The following is a 20,958-nucleotide window of genomic DNA, read 5'->3' as shown; positions in this document are numbered from 1 at the left end:
AAAGCACAGGGCCCAGAACACTGCCTTGGGGAACTCCAGCCTGAACAGGAAGAGGAGATGAGAGAAACCCATTCAGGGCCACACGTTGACTACGACTAGAGAGGAAGTCCGCCAGCCATGTGTGGAGATTTCCATGGATACCAAAGGAGGAGAGTTTGGTGAGCAGAGGGGGGTGCCAGACCGTATCGAAGGCACGTGATATGTCAAGGGAGACAGCTTTAATTTCCTGTTTGGCATTGAGGACCTCCATCCATTGTTGAGAAAGCAGAAGCAGCATGTCCAGAGTAGAGTGACCAGGTCTGAAACCAAATTGATGATCAGAGATCAAGCCATTGGAGAAGAGGAAAGATTTCATATCCGAAGCAATGATGGATTCCATGACTTTGCTGATAATTGGAAGAAGGCTGATTGTTCTGTAGTTGCTAGGATCTGTTTTTGCACCTTTTTGTGCAAAGCGGTGATGTTGGCTGATTTCCAAGCAGATGGCAGTTGACCTTGAGCAAAAGAGAGGGTGGAGAGAACAGAGGGAGGGAGTGAAAGAGCGGAAGAACAGGATTTTAGGACCCGTGGGCTGATGCCGTCAGGTCCAGTTGCAGAATCAGAGTCGAGGGTTGACAAATTAGACTTTAAGAATTAGACTTTAAGAATTAGACTTTAAGAATTAGACTTTAAGAATTAGACTTTAAGAATTAGACTTTAAGAATTAGACTTTAAGAATTAGACTTTAAGAATTACACTTTAACAATTACACTTTAACAATTACACTTTAACAATTACACTTTAACAATTACACTTTAAGAATTACACTTTAACAATTACACTTTAACAATTACACTTTAACAATTACACTTTAACAATTACACTTTAAGAATTACACTTTAAGAATTACACTTTAACAATTACACTTTAACAATTACACTTTAACAATTACACTTTAACAATTACACTTTAAGAATTACACTTCAACAATTACACTTTTAGAATTACCCTTTAGAATTACCCTTTAGAATTACCCTTTAAAATTCACCTTTAGAATTACCCTTTAGAATTACCCTTTAGAATTACACTTTAGAATTACCCTTTAGAATTACCCTTTAAAATTACCCTTTAGAATTACCCTTTAGAATTACCCTTTAGAATTACCATTTAGAATTACCCTTTAGAATTACACTTTTGAATTACCCTTTAGAATTACCCTTTAGAATTACCCTTTAGAATTACCCGTTTGAATTACACTTTAGAATTACCCTTTAGAATTACCCTTTAGAATCACCCTTTAGAATTACCCTTTAGAATTACCCTTTAGAATTACCCTTTAGAATTACACTTCAGAATTACCCTTTAGAATTACCCTTTAGAATTACCCTTTAGAATTACCCTTTAGAATTACCCTTTAGAATTACCCTTTAGAATTACACTTCGGAATTACCCTTTGGAATTACCCTTTAGAATTACCCTTTAGAATTACACTTTAGAATTACCCTTTAGAATCACCCTTTAGAATTACCCTTTGGAATTACCCTTTAGAATTACCCTTTAGAATTACCCTTTAGAATTACACTTTAGAATTACCCTTTCGAATTAGCCTCTGGAATTAACCATTAGAATTACCCTTTAGAATTACCCTTTAGAATTGCACTTTAGAATTAGCCTCTGGAATTGTCCTTTAGAATCACCCTTTAGAATTACCCTTTAGAATTATCCTTTAGAATTAGCCTCTGGAATTGTCCTTTAGAATTACCCTTTAGAATTACCCTTTAGAATTACCCTTTAGAATTACCCTTTAGAATTAGCCTCTGGAATTGTCCTTTAGAATTACCCTTTAGAATTACCCTTTAGAATTACCCTTTAGAATTAGCCTCTGGAATTGTCCTTTAGAATTAGCCTCTGGAATTACCCTTTAGAATCAGCCTTTAGAATTACCCTTTAGAATCAGCCTCTGGAATTACCCTTTAGAATTACGCTTTAGAATTACCCTTTAGAATTAACCATTAGAATTACCCTTTAGAATTACCCTTTAGAATCAGCCTCTGGAATTACCCTTTAGAATTACCCTTTAGAATTACCCTTTAGAATTATCCTTTAGAATTACCCTTTAGAATTACCCTTTAGAATCACCCTTTAGAATCACCCTTTAGAATCACCCTTTAGAATCACCCTTTAGAATCACCCTTTAGAATTACCCTTTAGAATTACCCTTTAGAATTACCCTTTAGAATTAGCCTCTGGAATTGTCCTTTAGAATTACCCTTTAGAATTACCCTTTAGAATTACCCTTTAGAATTAGCCTCTGGAATTGTCCTTTAGAATTACCCTTTAGAATTACCCTTTAGAATTACCCTTTAGAATTAGCCTCTGGAATTGTCCTTTAGAATTACCCTTTAGAATTACGCTTTAGAATTACCCTTTAGAATTAACCATTAGAATTACCCTTTAGAATTACCCTTTAGAATCAGCCTCTGGAATTACCCTTTAGAATTACCCTTTAGAATTACCCTTTAGAATTATCCTTTAGAATTACCCTTTAGAATTACCCTTTAGAATCACCCTTTAGAATCACCCTTTAGAATCACCCTTTAGAATCACCCTTTAGAATCACCCTTTAGAATTACCCTTTAGAATTACCCTTTAGAATTACCCTTTAGAATTACCCTTTAGAATTAGCCTCTGGAATTGTCCTTTAGAATTACCCTTTAGAATTACCCTTTAGAATTACCCTTTAGAATTACCCTTTAGAATTAGCCTCTGGAATTGTCCTTTAGAATCACCCTTTAGAATTACCCTTTAGAATTATCCTTTAGAATTAGCCTCTGGAATTGTCCTTTAGAATTACCCTTTAGAATTACCCTTTAGAATTAGCCTCTGGAATTGTCCTTTAGAATTACCCTTTTGAATTACCCTTTAGAATTACCCTTTAGAATTAGCCTCTGGAATTGTCCTTTAGAATTACCCTTTAGAATTAGCCTCTGGCATTATCCTTTGGAAGTTTGGTTTTTCTTCTTCATTTTTGATGGATGGAAAGAAGGACATCGCCAAATATTGAAGTGTGTTCACCGATTAAAAAGCGGAATTGTAAGTCGTCCATCCACTGTATTACATATCTTTTGAAATATACATTTTGACCAACCTCCTTCGCTGTAAACCTCCGTTCCCTTCTTCTTCCCAAACTCCTTTTTAGCCTTCATATGCCACCCTACCCTTCTTCCAAACCCCCTTCCTTCTCCCTACTCTTCCTCCCATTCCCCTTTCCTTCATCCAAAACCCCGATTGCACGCACCCATATTTCTCCACTATCCTCACCGTTTCAAGAACTTTTCTCAATTATTTTCTCCAATTTAAATCCCCAACACCCCAACTCCCCCCTTGTGCAAACAGGTGAGGCCGCAAGTGCTCCCCAAGCTAATATGGAATGCACCGTTTACACATTCAACGCAGGTTCTCTTGGGCATTTTCACCACGTGACGTAGACAAGAGCATTGTGTGTGTCCATAAAGGAGTCGTACACAAAGCTGCAGCATTTTCAACTCGCACGCTCATTTAAAATTAGCACCGCACAACACGCCGCAACTCACAAACAGTGTGGTTCAAAGTAAGAAGACACTTGGGTACGTCACTCCCTTTTTATTGAGGCTGAAAGGATTACAGGGGGGGGGGGGGGGGGGGGAGCACAAAAGGTAAACCGAGTTTGTGGTCACAATGAAATGTCACTATTTTGCTCACACTCAGTGGATAATGCATGCACAGAAAAACATTTTGAATCAGAAGGAACAAAGTGACCGTTGGGAGGAAATAAAGAAAAGGATAACCTAGCCACTGCTCGTGTTGCCGATCTGGTTAAAAAGCTTGTCTTTTATGACTTGAGACATGAGGCCATGGATAACTTCAATCGTCGTTTTACAGCTGGGGAGGTATGGGGCAGAGAAGGGAGGGAAAATAGATAAGCGGGACCGAATTAAAGTACGGGACGGACAGTCACCGAGGACACGGGACAGGCAGACACAAAGCTCATGGGACGGACAGTCACAAAGCTCATGGGACGGACAGTCACAAAGCTCATGGGACAGACAGTCACAAAGCTCATGGGACGGACAGTCACAAAGCTCATGGGACGGACAGTCACAAAGGTCACGGGACGGACAATCACAAAGGGCATGGGAGGGACAGTCACAAAGGGAATGGGAAGGACAGTCACAAAGGGTGTGGAACAGACCGTCACAAAGGGTGTGGGACAGATAGTCACAAAGGGCACGGGAGGGACAGTCACAAAGGGCACGGGAGGGACAGTCACAAAGGGCACGGGAGGGACAGTCACAAACGGCATGGGAGGGACAGTCACAAAGGGCATGGGACGGACAGTCACAAAGGGCACGGGACAGACAGTCACAAAGGGCACGGGACGGACAGTCACAAAGGGCACGGGACAGACAGTCACAAAGGACACGGGACAGACAGTCACAAAGGACATGGGACAGACAGTCACAAAGGGCGTGGGACAGTCACAAAGCTCATGGGGCGGACAGTTCACAAAGGGCGTGGGACAGACAGTCACAAAGGGCGTGGGACAGACAGTCACAAAGGGCGTGGGACAGACAGTCACAAAGCTCATGGGGCGGACAGTTCACAAAGGGCACGGGACAAACGGACACAGAGCGTGCAGGACGGAGACAGGGAGAGAAACAGAGAGAGAGAAACAGAGAGAGAGAAACAGAGAGAGAGAAACAGAGAGAGAGAAACAGTGAGAGAGAAACAGTGAGAGAGAAACAGAGAGAGAGAAACAGAGAGAGAGAGAAACAGAGAGAGAGAAACAGAGAGAGAGAAACAGAGAGAGAGAAACAGAGAGAGAGAAACAGAGAGAGAGAAACAGAGAGAGAGAAACAGAGAGAGAGAAACAGAGAGAGAGAAACAGAGAGAGAGAAACAGAGAGAGAGAAACAGTGAGAGAGAAACAGCGAGAGAGAAACAGAGAGAGAGAAACAGAGAGAGAGAAACAGTGAGAGAGAAACAGAGAGAGAGAAACAGAGAGAGAGAAACAGAGAGAGAGAAACAGTGAGAGAGAAACAGCGAGAGAGAAACAGCGAGAGAGAAACAGAGAGAGAGAGAAACAGTGAGAGAGAGAAACAGAGAGAGAGAAACAGAGAGAGAGAAACAGAGAGAGAGAAACAGTGAGAGAGAAACAGAGAGAGAGAAACAGTGAGAGAGAAACAGAGAGAGAGAAACAGAGAGAGAGAAACAGAGAGAGAGAAACAGAGAGAGAGAAACAGAGAGAGAGAAACAGTGAGAGAGAAACAGCGAGAGAGAAACAGAGAGAGAGAAACAGAGAGAGAGAGAAACAGAGAGAGAGAAACAGCGAGAGAGAAACAGTGAGAGAGAAACAGTGAGAGAGAAACAGAGAGAGAGAAACAGAGAGAGAGAAACAGAGAGAGAGAAACAGAGAGAGAGAAACAGAGAGAGAGAAACAGAGAGAGAGAAACAGAGAGAGAGAAACAGAGAGAGAGAAACAGTGAGAGAGAAACAGAGAGAGAGAAACAGAGAGAGAGAAACAGAGAGAGAGAAACAGCGAGAGAGAAACAGTGAGTTAAACAGAGAGAGAGAGAAACAGAGAGAGAGAAACAGAGAGAGAGAAACAGAGAGAGAGAAACAGAGAGAGAGAAACAGCGAGAGAGAAACAGAGAGAGAGAAACAGTGAGAGAGAGAAACAGTGAGAGAGAGAAACAGAGAGAGAGAAACAGAGAGAGAGAAACAGAGAGAGAGAAACAGAGAGAGAGAAACAGAGAGAGAGAAACAGAGAGAGAGAGAAACAGAGAGAGAGAAACAGAGAGAGAGAAACAGAGAGAGAGAAACAGAGAGAGAGAAACAGAGAGAGAGAAACAGTGAGTGAAACAGTGAGTGAAACAGCGAGAGAGAAACAGAGAGAGAGAAACAGCGAGAGAGAAACAGTGAGAGAGAAACAGTGAGAGAGAGAAACAGAGAGAGAGAAACAGAGAGAGAGAAACAGTGAGTTAAACAGTGAGTGAAACAGAGAGAGAGAAACAGAGAGAGAGAAACAGAGAGAGAGAAACAGAGAGAGAGAAACAGTGAGTTAAACAGTGAGTGAAACAGTGAGAGAGAAACAGAGAGAGAGAAACAGAGAGAGAGAGAAACAGAGAGAGAGAAACAGAGAGAGAGAAACAGTGAGTGAAACAGTGAGTGAAACAGCGAGAGAGAAACAGAGAGAGAGAAACAGCGAGAGAGAAACAGTGAGAGAGAAACAGTGAGAGAGAGAAACAGAGAGAGAGAAACAGAGAGAGAGAAACAGTGAGTTAAACAGTGAGTGAAACAGAGAGAGAGAAACAGAGAGAGAGAAACAGAGAGAGAGAAACAGAGAGAGAGAAACAGAGAGAGAGAAACAGAGAGAGAGAAACAGAGAGAGAGAAACAGAGAGAGAGAAACAGAGAGAGAGAAACAGTGAGTGAAACATCGGGATAGAGAGAGAGAGGAAAAAGAAAGCGGAAAGCGGTCGAAAGGACATGGTATGGGTCAGCTCCCAGGTTCAAAGGCAAATGATTGACGGCACCAAAGCACGCGGCAGACTGGACTGATTATACTCCTGTTGGGTGTACAAAAAGGAAACCATCAAAGTGATTAAAAAAAAATCAATTACCAATCACTTCTGATGTGATGGATCAAATAAATAGGAAAGCGGAGGCAGTTTTATAAGCTATAATTAAGCTGAATATTCATATCGCCAGGTGGTCGGGACACTGAACGACTGTTTTCCGGGCACCCACTGTCACTGTCACCTCGACCAAACAAACAAACAAAAGGCAAACAAATATTACAACTATATATTTAAATATATATATATATATATATATATATATATATATATATATATATATATATATATATATATATATATATATATATATATATAAATATATATATATATATTATATATATATATATTATATATATATTAGAAATATATATATATATATATATATATATATATATATATATATATATATATATATATATATATATATATATATATATATATATATACATACACACACAAGTATATATATACACACATATATATATATATATATATATATATATATATATATATATATATATATATATATATATATATATATATATATATATATATTACCGTGCATGTGGATTTGTGAATATGGGTAATAAAGAGTCGTGGTACCGATTGGTGTAACCGTTATCGTTCAATCCGCGGTGCAGCACTGGTGTGAAAGTGAGTACGTGAGGGCGAGCGAATGAGCTCCCGTAATGGGTGAAAGGTGTGATTGGGGCTTCATTGGGATATGGGAATGATGCGATTGTGTGGGAATAACGAGGCTCACTGAGGGTGAACACATTTTACAGGTTTACAGTTCCACAAGTTCTACACAGCCACTTACAAGTCTGCAATAAATGAGGTCCTGCAATAAATGAGGTCCTGCAATAAATGAGGGTTAGGGTTAGGGTTAGGGTTAGGGTCCCTATCAAAGACATTTAATTCATATCGCACAAAATCGACAAAAATCGACAAAACACGATCGCTTTTCGCTCTGAATTACGTGCAAACGTGTGACGGAAATCACCATCGCCCAGCATCGAATGCCAACCAAGATGGCGCCCGGTAACTGCATCTACACCTATGTGGAGTGAATGGCAATGGTCACATCACGTGATCGCTCTGAGCGAATCAGTCCAGCGGCGGGGATGGAACATCATGTGATCGCTCTGAGCGAATCAGCGAGCTGCTCGCACTAGCTGAGATTAGCGGGTACTTCGCTGAAATAAATATGAATAAAAAATATGGATCTCGTCAAATATTGTTTCGGCCATGTTCGTCCCAGGCTCAATGGCCATGTCTATGCCAAATATCAAGCACGTGAGCCTCTCCGTTTCGGAGTCTATCGGTATCACACACACACTCACACACACACACACACACACACACACACACACACACACACACACACACACACACACACACACACACACACACACACACACACACACACACACACAGTGTTTTATATATATAGATGGACAAATCGATGCAGCCTATCGGATTTGAACCTGGGATGGCAGCATCATGACCCATGTGCTCAGATGTGAATCCGAACAAGTAAACCCTTTTCGATTAAAAAAAAAAGAAAATCAAACAGGTGCACAGTTAACACAAGTCTACGATGGAACCTGAGGCCTCTGTGTTTGATGATATTTCCTGTCAGGGCTATTAATGGAGTTCACAAAGAGTGATTTCTTATGGGCACCATCCTGGGCCAAGACCAACAGCTCAGGGTCAAAGTTCATGGCCACCTCAAATTTTGGGTGAAAAACACAATTTGAAGGGAGCAGAAATTGATGAAATGCATCATCGGCATATTTTCATTTGAACAAGGACCTGATACTCCAGGCCCCCGAATTTTTTCCGAATAAATGTGAAACGGTTTGTGCACTTGGTCTTTTAAACTAGAACCGACTTGCAAGGTTGACGCAAACCGAGTCGCTTTGCGTCCTCAAAAGAGGACGGACGCTCCTTGATTCTGGATTTTGACGGAACAATACAAGCCGATTTATCATGGTATCTGGTGATACGTATCACGAGTCACCAAGTTCTGTGAAAGCATCCACGCTGGCTTCATCTTTCTTCATAAATGACAGAAGATGTATTTTTCCTTTTCGTGCAAAGGAAGCAGTGCAATCCCACTCTGAAAAAAGCATGGATGGCTGGAAGGTCAGAACACAGTTTAGCACCCAGAGACTCAGTGATGGTGGAAATATGGACATGCAGTACCAACGAGTATTGCTCGTGCTGGATCCCAGATCCATCCAAATGTTTGAAGGAATGTTATTCAAATGATAGAAATATGACCATGACGTTAGTGTCAGACAATCTTACACCAATGTCAGCATTTGAATTCTCTTGCGATTCACAAATGTGTCGAATATGCTGGACAATGCTTGTCTCAGCTTCTTTGGGAACGGCATGCCTCTCCATGCGCATGTCAGTCTCTTTGGGAATGGCATGCCTCTCCATGCTCGTCTCAGCCTCTCGGGAATGGTATGCCTCTCCATGTTCGTTTCAGTCACTTTGGGAATGGCATGCCTCACCACACACGTGTCGCCTCTTTGGGAATGTCACATCTCTCCACGCGCATGTCAGCCTCTGTGGGAATGGCACACCTCTCCACGAGCATGTCAGCCTCTGTGGGAATGGCACGCCTCTCCATGCACGTGTCAGCCTCTTCGGGAATGGCACACCTCTCCATGCTCGTCTCAGCCTCTCGGGAATGGTACACCTCTCCATGTTCGTTTCAGCCGCTTTGGGAATGGCACATCTCTCCACGCGCATGTCAGCCTCTTCGGGAATGGCACGCCTCTCCATGCATGTGTCAGCCTCTTTGGGGATGGCACGCCTCACCACACATGTGTCGCCTCTTTGGGAATGGCACATCTCTCCACGCGCATGTCAGCCTCTGTGGGAATGGCATGCCTCTCCACGCGCATCTTTCCCTCTTCAGGAATGGCACGCCTCTCCATGCACGTGTTGCCTCTTTAGGAAGGGCACATCTCTGCACGCGCATGTCAGCCTCTGTGGGAATGGCACACCTCTCCACGCGCATCTTGCCCTCGTCGGGAATGGCACGCCTCTCCATGCACGTGTTGCCTCTTTGGGAAGGGCACATCTCTCCACGCGCATGTCAGCCTCTGTGGGAATGGACACCTCTCCACGCGCATCTTGCCCTCTTCTGGAATGGCACGCCTCTCCATGCACGTGTTGCCTCTTTGGGAAGGGCACATCTCTCCACGCGCATGTCAGCCTCTGTGGGAATGGCATGCCTCTCCACGCGCATCTTGCCCTCTTCAGGAATGGCACGCCTCTCCATGCACGTGTTGCCTCTTTGGGAATGGCACACTTCTCCACGTGCATGTCATCCTCTTCGGGAATGGCACACCTCTCTATGCGCATGTCAGCCAGCCTCTGTGGGAATGGCACGCCTCTCCACGCACGTGTCGCCTCTTTGGGAATGGCACACCTCTCCACGAGTATGTCAACCTCTGTGGGAATGGCACGCCTCTCCACGCACGTGTCAGCCTCTTCGGGAATGGCACACCTCTCCACAGATCCGTCAACGTCGAAACGATAGCTGCCTTTCTGCAAACCCATGAAAACCTGCTGTTTCATAACATCACTTTCACGTAACTGCCATTATTTTACCAAAAACTTCAAGAGAGCAGTCTTGAATTTCCTTGACATCAGTCCGTGTCAAAAGTTGAGGGCACTTTTGCTCTGGCCCTGTAATGACAAATTCTAAATCAGTACACCCATGACTTGATCTCTCAACATCCTTCATTGATGGCCTGTTGTATGTATCACACACAAAGTCTAGTCACCATTTGCTTCCTAATACTGATACAATTGGATACCTGAGCAGCCACACCATAAGGCTTCACCTGAACGAACAACCTCCGACGTGGCAGATTGAAAAACATTTCAAAAGTTTTGAAATACATTTTCATTTCCAGGTGTCTCCTGTAACATGTGATGTCACATTTAATACAAATGGCATACCCACAAGAAAAAGCACAGTGCGTTGCCTTGTTTATAGACACCAAATCAGCTACACAGGTTCAACGAAGCGAAGTGGACGACCTATGGAAGGCAGCCGCCATTGAGAAAAACTATTCCTGAGAGGCACAAAAGGTTCATGGAGAATGATAGCACAGAGGAAGGGCGCAGGCCGGCCAGGTACAAGTGGTAAGGATGTTGAACACTCGTGCGAGCAAAAACGTCCTCCAACTTCTCTCCAGTCCATCACTGAGCACGCCACCTCGTATCAAAGCCTGCATTCATTTGCGAGGTTTGTGCCTCTTCCTACAATCAGCCTTTGTGTATTTTTTAACTCCCTTTCTCATCATCAGCGTTTTGGCTCCTCAAATGATGAAATAAACAGGATGTTGGTTGAGAATTTCTAACAGCCGTGGGAAGAAAGGAGAAGCTGACGTTTCGGGAGTTAACTTCATCGGGGCGATAGAGAAGGGTTTGCAACTAATCGTGAATGACACCTGTGTGTGTGTGCGTGTGCGTGTGCGTGTGTGTGTATAAGCCAACACACAAACGCACATGCAAACACGTTTCAATCCTCCAACGTTACAATACAATAACAATGAAACCATGAAACAATAACAATGAAACAATACAATACAATGAAATACAATACAATATAACAATGAAATACAATGAAACAATACAATATAACAATGAAACAATACAATAACAATGAAACAATGCACGTTACAATAACAATGAAAAGCTTGGAGAACTCGGCCTTCTTCAGTGTACGCAGTCATGTATACTTTGCGTGTATACACCATGAGGCTTCCAACATTTTCATCAACCAGCAAATTGAACATGAAGTGCAATTATAACTAGAGTGGAGTCGATGGCGCGCCGTAGCAAATCCCCACGCTTCCCACATGAAACGTGAGATATGGCAAAGAGTTCCATGAGGAATGACCCAATATTAAATTCTGAGTTACATTTGTTTCCCCGTTTTGATTCCTGCGACCCTAAGTCCTACCGACCCCTTAGGCCATGATCCCGGGGGTCAAATCCATTAAATCGTTAAATATGTCATGCTTTCCCCAATGTTGATTGCACAAAGTTTCATTTGACAAAGTTTCAAAATGTGCCCGGAATTGCATTTTTCGATATTTGACATTTTCACCCTGACCCCAGGGGACGGGACCAAAAATGATACCGCTCTTGCACCTTCGTGCCACGTGGTGATCATAAGTACCAAATTTGGGAAATTTATGCCCAACCGTTTAGTTTTAGGAGATTGCGTGACGGACGGACAGACAGACAGACAGATCCAATTTAAATATCCCCCATTTTAAAAATTTTTTCAAAAAACGTGGGAATACAGATCGATAAAACAACAACAAAAACCATGCAGGATGATCCTTCTGCATGTCTTGAGTCGTAGTTACACGTCTCTCTCGGTTGATAAGAGTTAGTATGGTCGTTTGAAGTCAAAATCATGGGCTACCGGGAAAAAATTGTTACCGAAGCATATATGGTATCAATCAAAGCGTATTTTTGTGCTCTTTAACATGGTGAAAACTCCTCTTCAATCCTCATTGGGGAAAAAAAGTTATAGTCGTTTTAGTGAGGGACCCTCTTTCAGTCAAATTTCAATGGCTTCCCATGTCAGAAACCACAGACACGATATAAGCACACATGATTTGTGCCAAGATGCATTATCAAAGTTCTTTAATCCAACGCCTTTCATATATTTTAACAGTAGGTCATGTGACTTAATTTAATTAGCGTATTTACTAAAATGTTTATTTTAAACTTTGGGTTTATTTAATGTTTTTTGGTGGATTTTGATATTTATTACATCAATTGATTAATATATTACGGTAGTTTTATTATTCCAGTCCTTGAATATGTCAAACAACCCTTGAAGGATCGAGATCATTAGTTCAAAATATCCGATTTTGTGACCGCGATTTCGGTTATTTCTTGTAAACAAACATTCTTGACAACAGTTCGTGCATGCGTGAAATATTTCCGAACGACGTATGTGACACGAGGTTGTTCACCTGCAGCTTATTAGTGAGTGAATAGTGTAATTAACTTCACGTACAGCGGGCGGGGAATTCCAGCGGGCTTTCGAATGGTCGATGTAAATGCTTGATGTAGGGGTGGCCTAAGCGACGTAGAGTTAGGGTTTTTATCATTGTCAGTGGCGGAGATTCTAGGGGTGGTAGGGGGCATGCCCCCTACGAAAATCCCACTCGGTTGTTTCAGACTGAGTCTGTCAATTCGCGGCAACCTAAGAAGAGAAGTGAATGAAGAATCTTGGAAATGGTTACAGACAAAATATGAAAAAACGACATTATCATGTATACCAGTCCCAAATGTCTATAAGGCGAGCCGATATATTTGCTACCGTCAAATTCCGCGCTATACAGGGCTGATTAAAACGATATATATTTTGTACAATTAGTCTTCCATAATCGATTAAATAAGCCCCACAAATGTGTACACCGGGGGCCCCTAGGCAGCCCCGGGCCCCCAGCCCACTGATAGTAATATTTTTTATCAACGATTCATATTTTTCTATATATTCTATAGTAAGTCCTGTTAAGTGTTTTTGACGTGGTTTTAGATGTATTTTATACGCAAGGAGGTCTATTTGTTTATTTTCCCTTTCCAGGTAACAAAATGGACACGGCTCCCAGCGAAGAAAGCCTCGTCTTCAATGAAAACAGCTGTGTTATATGTCGAAATGGCTTCCAGGCACCGGGTGATGCGGTACAGGTCACTAGGGGTCTGCCAAATCTGATAATCTTCAGTGAGGTACGTGGCCAACTTGATCTTCGCGATTATCTTCACCAGCGAAGTAGCACTACACCTTGTGGAAAAGTTCTTGTTCATGGGGAATGCCGACGCACCTTCGTTGACAAGAAGAGGTTGAAGCGCCCAAGTGAGGAAAAGGAAACATTGAGTCCAAAGAAACAGAACTTGCGATCCGGCAGAGAACCATTCCAGTGGAGGGAGAACTGTTTCTTTTGCAACAGTGAAGTGAAAGTTGATAAACGACACCCAGACCGCGATGAATCTAGAGTTGTGCGCACGATTCCTTTTCGCGAAGAAATGCTTGCAAAATGTCAGAAAAGGCAAGACACTTGGGCTAAGGATGTGCGCATGCGCCTTCAGGACTGCATTGACCTTGTTGCAGCTGAGGCAGTGTATCACAAATCTTGCTACTCTCGATTTTACTCTGACAAAGACCTAGCCTCTCCCAAAGGAGCTTCGAAAGCTGCTGGCCACCCTGAAAGCCAATACATGTTTGAGCAATTCAACAAGTTGTGTGAATGGCTTGAGAGAGAAGCTGAACTGTATACTCTTCCAGAACTGTATTCAAAAATGATCGAGATTGCTGGTAGCAGTGATGTGTATTCTGTAAAGAAAATAAAACAGAAATTGCAGGATCGATACAAGGACTTCATTTTCTTTGCTGAAGTTGATGGAAGAAAAAACGTTGTGTGCTTCCGGAATATGGCCAACTTCATCATGAACGAGAAGTGGTACGAAGAAAAAAGACAACATTGAGGACGAAGCAGACAGGATCGTTCTCGCTGCGGCAAAGATAATCAAGGCCCAAATCCGGGCAATGTCGTATTCCAAGGATAAGTATCCAAACACTGACGATATTCGAAATGGCCTAGAGTGGCTGCCACATAGCCTGCGGATTTTTATGGAGAACATTTTTTCTTCCGACACCAAGCAAGCTTCAATAGGACAGTGTATCGTCCATGCGGCAAGACCTCGCTCTATCATCCCCCCTTTGGTATTTGGCTTGGGTGTTGAGCTTGACCATGCATACGGTTCCAAATGGCTCATCAATGAACTAGCCAGATTAGGGTATTCAATATCCTATGATGAGGTGACGAGGTTCAAGCAGTCAGTGGTTCATACTGAGAACTTCGATGATCTAATTCCTGCTTATCCTGGAAGTTTTACCCAGTGGGTTGGTGATAATATTGACCACAACGTTGCAACTCTGGACGGTCGTGGAACATTTCATGGAATGGGTGTGATTGCAGTGTCGACGTTTGGCAGACCTGTTCCTCAAGTGATACCTCAGGCTATCGAGCGAGGCAAGATAATGCAAGTTAAGATAGTTGTGGCAAACAAGGGAATTCCCATCCAATCGTATGACGAGCCAGACACTCCTGGCCTCTCTTCAACGGTCTACAAGCCTCTCATTGAGCTGCAATTCCCTTACGTTCTGCCACCTTCTGTAAACTCAGAATTGCTTTGGCACTCCGGTTGGTACTTTAGCAACTCCACAAGCCCACGGCCTAACTGGTCAGGATTCATGCAGGACGTCTCAACTGGTAGACATCCACCACAATCTCGTGTGCAGATGTTGCCAATAATCGACTTAAACCCTGCTGATGAAACCTGTATCTATTCTACATTGCTGTACATGCAGAGCCAAGCTGAGAAGTTGAACATTCCTACACCGTGCATCACGTTTGACCAGCCACTCTGGAGAAAAGCTGTCGAAATCATCGATGCCAAGTCACTGAACATAGTCTGCAGGTTAGGAGGCTTTCTTACCATGATGAGCTTTCTCGGCAGCATCAGCAACTTGATGGAAGGTTCAGGCTTGTCGGACTTGCTTGAAACTTTATGGTGTGAATGCTGTGACACACATGATGTCGGGGAAGGCTGTTTCAAGAGCTCTAAGAGGACACTTTTTCGTTGAAGCAGCACTTATGGCCAGACTCATAGAAGCGGTGCTTCCGAGGAAATCATGCCAGGACAACGACGGTGATCCTGTCGTGATGCATCACAGGACAACCGTGGAGACGGGTGATGAAGATAGGGGGGAATTCACTTTCGAGGACGAAAGTGAGGATGCTTCCAGTGACGCTGACTCGGAATGTCACGAGGAGTTTGGCATCACTTTGGATGAACTTGACTGCGATTTAGAGTCCACCAAGAGGCTGAATGAGACTGAAGTAGAAGAGCTACGTTGGTACTACGAACAGCTTAGAAATCACGAAATCGATGTTGAGAGTATTGGCGAGTCACCTGCCCTCCTGAAGCTGAAAGACATCATGGAAGCCATTAAGTGTGAGCAAAAGAAGTGTTAAAGAAAGGCAAAATTGTGGCTGACTTACATGGAGTACATCGACACTTCAAAGCTGTTCATTCGTGCAGAGAGGACTGGTAGTTCGAATATGCATATCATCACAGTTAGTCGTATGCTGAACCTATTTGCTGCCACTGGCCACTTCAACTATGCCAAAAGTGCTCGCCTGTATCTCCAGTGGATGTTAGAGCTGCCTTCTAGCCACCCCTGGTTGTATGCACAATTTTCAGAGCATGGGTATCACACAGTGTGCCGCAGCGATCGGTTTTGGGCCGGCTTGTGGACAGATCTCACAATTGAGCAAGTAATGATGCGATCTATAAAGAGCCGAGGAGGGTTAACTAGAGGACGAGGGATCACAGACACGGTGAGATTATTATGGATATACAGTATGCATAAGTGTGCCGAGGTGCATGAGGCCATGACCGATGTCACAGGACTTGTCCACAGAACCAGTGAGCAGCATGTGGAGCTGGGGGGCGCCCGCTGTAATCGTGATTTTGAGGATTTTAACAGAATCTTCAACTGGCTTGCTCAGCATGATCCCTTTGATGTTCAGAAGCACGAATTGAGATCGCTATCATCAGGGTTAACTGCTACCGATGGTGACGGTGTCAATTGTGACGAGGTCGAATAAGTTGGTTTGTCGCTCCAAGAAAAACTTGATAATGTCAAGGTTCACGAAGCATCGATGAAACGCAGTCAGAACGTCCGCACTTTGATTCATTTGAAAAAAGGAATCAAGATCAATCAGCAGACGGTGCATGTTGATCCACTTATTCTGTTTTCAAGACTGCTGGTCCTTCTGGAAGAACGATGCGAAGACACAGCACCCTACTTTCAGTACGAGCTTACTCCGTTCCCGACATCTCTGTTCAAAGACTTTGCCATGCGTAAGCCGAATAAGGCCGTTTTGGCCAACAGATTGACTAGTGGCTTAAGCATGGTGAGAGCATTACAAAACACGACGTATGTTTTAGATGGAGGGGCCTTGCTTCATCGAGTGCGATGGCTGGCTGGAAAGACGTACAAAGAAGTGATCATGCAGTACCTTTTGTATGTCCGTTCCAAGTATGGAATATGTAGCATCGTTTTTGACGGTTATGAAAGTGGACCCTCAGTGAAAGACCACGAGCACCAGAGAAGGGCTGGAAAAGCTTCAGCAGATGTTCAGATCAGCAAAGAAATGCACGCTCACAGAAATCAACAGCTCTTTCTCGCGAACGAAAAAAACAAGACCCAGTTCATCAATTTACTCAGCCACTATCTCAGGTTGGACGGTCATGAAGTGGTTCAGAGTGAGAGCGATGCTGATACCCAGATCGTTTCTGCAGCCCTTGACCTAGCTTCAGCTGGCCAGCATGCCACAGTGGTAGCTGATGACACTGACGTCCTTGTTCTTCTGCTCTTTCACTGGAACACAGACATGGCTGATATTCACTTACGATCAGAACCCAGGAAAGCACAGAAGAGACCTTTGAAGCTCATTAATATCAAAGAAGCTGTAGGACACTTAGAGCAGACTGTTCTTCATCACCTTCTAGTAATTCACACATGGGGTGGCTGCGATACAACCTCTGCTGTTTTTGGTCACGGAAAATGCAGGATCCTCAAGCTTGTCCAGAATCCGCAAGAAGTGCGATAATGGTGTGCAGTAGTTGCGCAGGAGGATGCGACCCAGGATGCTGTCGGAGAAGCCGTTGCACGGATTTTCATCAAAATGTATGGCGGAAAGCCAGACGACTCATTGACCAAATTACGACATGCTCGCTACAGGGAGCTTGCAGCAACAACCTCTCCCACGATGCGACCAGAGCGACTTCCCCCGACGGAACGAGCTGCATTCCAACATAGCCTCAGAGTGCATCTGCAGGTTATGATATGGAAAAGTCTGAATGTATCTCAAATAGAACCGTGTGAATGGGGGTGGATGGTGGAGAATGGTAGATTGGCGCCTGTCATGACCGACATGGAACCTGCCCCCGATGATCTTCTGAAGTATGTGCGCTGCAAATGTAAGGCATCGTCACGAAATCCCTGCAGCACCAATCTTTGTTCCTGTCGGAAAAGTGGGCTCAGTTGTGTAACTGCTTGTCATGACTGTCGAGGTGAAGAGTGTCAGAATGCTGCTCCAGTGCAACCGGAAGAAGACGAAATGCCTGTGGACGCAAACATCTTTGAGATACTACTTTAGATTTATTTCCTACATAGTACATATGATTTTAAGTCCCTGGTGTTGGGCTAGCGGCTAGGGTGCCGGCTTAGGATCCTAGGATCCTGGGTTCGAATCCCGGTCAATCGCTGAATTAACGCCAGGGGGGTTGACTCAGCCTGTCATCCTTCCGAGGTCGGCAAATTGAGTACCAGTTCACTGGTAATTCCCTGCTTGTCGTTAAAGGCGGCAAAAAGGGTTGGCGTCAGGAAGGGCATCCGGCCGTAAAACATTGCTTCAAAAAGGGGACCGAAAAACAACAACAACCACAGTTCCCGAAAAAGGCCAACCCCCGCTTGCGGGGAAAAATGGCCTCTAAAAGGTGGTTTTTTTTTATAGTACATATGATTTACATCTTCCGTAGAAAGTAAGCCATTCCAGTTTGTTCCCTGTTATTTTTTTGCAATGTTGCTTGGTAATGGCCTGACTATACGCCGAACGCGTAATATTTTTTTCCCATGATGGTACAGGGCAATTATACTATACTATACTATACTATATTTTAATGACAATTGCCCTGTACCATCATGGGGAAAAAATTCGCGCCCCGGACACAAGGCTGTTACCATGCTGGATAAATCGTGCTGTAAAAAGTTTTCCCCAAAGAGGATCAAAGAGGAGTTTTCACCATCTTGTAGAGCATAAAATTGCGCTTCTTTTGATGCCATATATGCTTTGGTAACAATTTTTTCCCGGTACATCAATCAAACGACCAGACTAAGTTTTACAGAACCAGATGATTGTGATAAATTGAATGAGACACTGACAAACATGACCTCTGCGGAAAGACATCGCAGGGCCTAATCAAGTGTAAACGTGAATGTACATTCTGAGGAAATGCTGCACTGCCGCACGTGCATTATAAGGAGGTGCGTTAACCACAATACAAAATGCCATTCACCACATTATATTCTAGCGAGGCCTCAACAAATGAGCAGAACCACAATACCCTTGAGCAGCACAAGGAGGTGAAGCGAATGGTGTGACGGCTGCATTTAACAGGCAAACGGATTGTTATAGTCGTCGTCATTCGCATGGAGAACATGGCTGCCGGTTACCAAGAGTCAGTGCAGTGCTGCTGATGCAGTGTCCCCTGTACGTAGAGCAGGAATTTATAATTTGTTCAGGGTGCCGACGATAGCTTGCCAACCCTAACGAAGGACACCGTGGGATCTTTAACATTCATAAACTAATGCTTGACAGATTTTCATGATACTATTTGACAAACAAGTCATTGTGCGCTGCTGGTGACCCACACGTCAGTCTTCCTTCCTCACTTACAACATGCGAGTCGCAGGTACCCCGGCAGAGCGAGTCGCAGGTACCCCGGCAGAGCGAGTCGCAGGTACCCCGGCAGAGCGAGTCGCAGGTACCCCGGCAGAGCGAGTCGCAGGTACCCCGGCAGAGCGAGTCGCAGGTACCCCGGCAGAGCGAGTCGCAGGTACCCCGGCAGAGCGAGTCGCAGGTACCCCGGCAGAGCGAGTCGCAGGTACCCCGGCAGAGCGAGTCGCAGGTACCCCGGCAGAGCGAGTCGCAGGTACCCCGGCAGAGCGAGTCGCAGGTACCCCGGCAGAGCGAGTCGCAGGTACCCCGGCAGAGCGAGTCGCAGGTACCCCGGCAGAGCGAGTCGCAGGTACCCCGGCAGAGCGAGTCACAGGTACCCCGGCAGAGCGAGTCACAGGTACCCCGGCAGAGCGAGTCACAGGTACCCCGGCAGAGCGAGTCACAGGTACCCCGGCAGAGCGAGTCACAGGTACCCCGGCAGAGCGAGTCACAGGTACCCCGGCAGAGCGAGTCACAGGTACCCCGGCAGAGCGAGTCACAGGTACCCCGGCAGAGCGAGTCACAGGTACCCCGGCAGAGCGAGTCACAGGTACCCCGGCAGAGCGAGTCACAGGTACCCCGGCAGAGCGAGTCACAGGTACCCCGGCAGAGCGAGTCACAGGTACCCCGGCAGAGCAAATTTATACCCTGGTAGGGCGAGTCACAGGAACGGTTCCAAAGTGGAGCGTTATCAAAATCCGTCCCATTATCTTACGATCTACACGGTTTTAAGAGGAATGTCAAGTCATACTTCCTACATCTTTGAGGTTTAATCACATTTTACCCAACCTCTGCTACTTCCTGTGTCTTGGATGTTTTCTTCTTATTTTTTATTTATTTTTTATTTGGTTTTGCTTTATCCTTAAATATTTTTCTAACCTCATCTTAGCCTCTTATCTCGCATGTTTGTCTGCCTTGTCTGGGACGATATACATAAAAATAAAAATATATAGATAAAAAATCCTTTCCATTCGCTTTTTTGACGAAACCAATTTCATTAGCGCCATTCGCTCTCTCCAACAAGTAATACGTTTGGCTTCTTCAACGAGGGAAGCGAGAGAAGGCCTTCGGGAAGTTTACATTTTCAGATGTTTGTCCCTCCAAATGGACAACTCGGTCTTTTCGCCACACACGTTACCCGAGTGTCGGTCTGTAAAATAACTCGAGCACAGGTAAACGGCACCCACTGCGAAAGCCATGCTCTTGTGATGGGTTCTTCTTCTTTATCGCATTGCAAGATTTGCAGTCACAGGTGTTAGCAGATCCCAGCTTACTCTCCAAATCATTGAAATAATTTTCTGATAAACTATTAATTTACTTATAAACCATGTACCTCCACGACGTTAAAGAGAAAGTTAAAGGTGTACGAGAGGAGTTTGACCTCCAATCCGAAGAACGGTGAACGAGGAATGCCGATAATGCAGCTGAACCTTTTGTGAAGGCATAGGAAGAGGTATACGATAAACACCTGTCGCGTGTGGCCTTGGTGAGCTTGTCCTCCGGACGCCGCTCGTGCCCCTCGAACCCGAGGAGGAACGAACCACGACCCAACTGCGCCTCCGCTTGTTCCAACTTCTCGGAGAGGTCGCACATCTGTCCCGTCGTGTACTCTGCATTCTTTGGTTTGGGAGAAGGCGGACAGGTGGGGGTTGGCGTAAGGACAGGTGGGGGTTGGGGAGAGTTCAAGGGAAACGGACACAAGTTAAAGATATTATTCTGGCCTTGTCGAAGT

The 20,958-nt window shown here is 44.4% G+C and overlaps 1 protein-coding gene across 4 annotated transcripts in view; it reads right to left on the bottom strand.

Annotated features, from left to right (window-relative positions):
* Positions 1 to 3,606: 3,606 nt before the first annotated feature.
* Positions 3,607 to 20,958, bottom strand: part of COPS5 (COP9 signalosome subunit 5) — a 96,851-nt gene continuing 79,499 nt past the window's right edge. For all 4 annotated transcript variants that reach the window (XM_068116702.2, XM_068116701.2, XM_068116700.2 and 1 more), the window contains exons 8-9: positions 20,695 to 20,843; positions 3,607 to 3,900 (exon numbers count right to left, since the gene is read on the bottom strand). In XM_068116702.2, the coding sequence (XP_067972803.1) occupies positions 3,807 to 3,900; positions 20,695 to 20,843 (243 nt within the window). In that variant the 3' untranslated portion in view covers positions 3,607 to 3,806. The remainder of the gene's footprint in view (positions 3,901 to 20,694; positions 20,844 to 20,958) is intronic.

The sequence above is a fragment of the Myxine glutinosa genome, chromosome 5 (assembly GCF_964187855.1).
Source record: "Myxine glutinosa chromosome 5, kmMyxGlut1.1, whole genome shotgun sequence".
Lineage (NCBI taxonomy): Eukaryota > Metazoa > Chordata > Myxini > Myxiniformes > Myxinidae > Myxine > Myxine glutinosa.
This window is presented reverse-complemented; position numbering and strand designations above follow the sequence as displayed.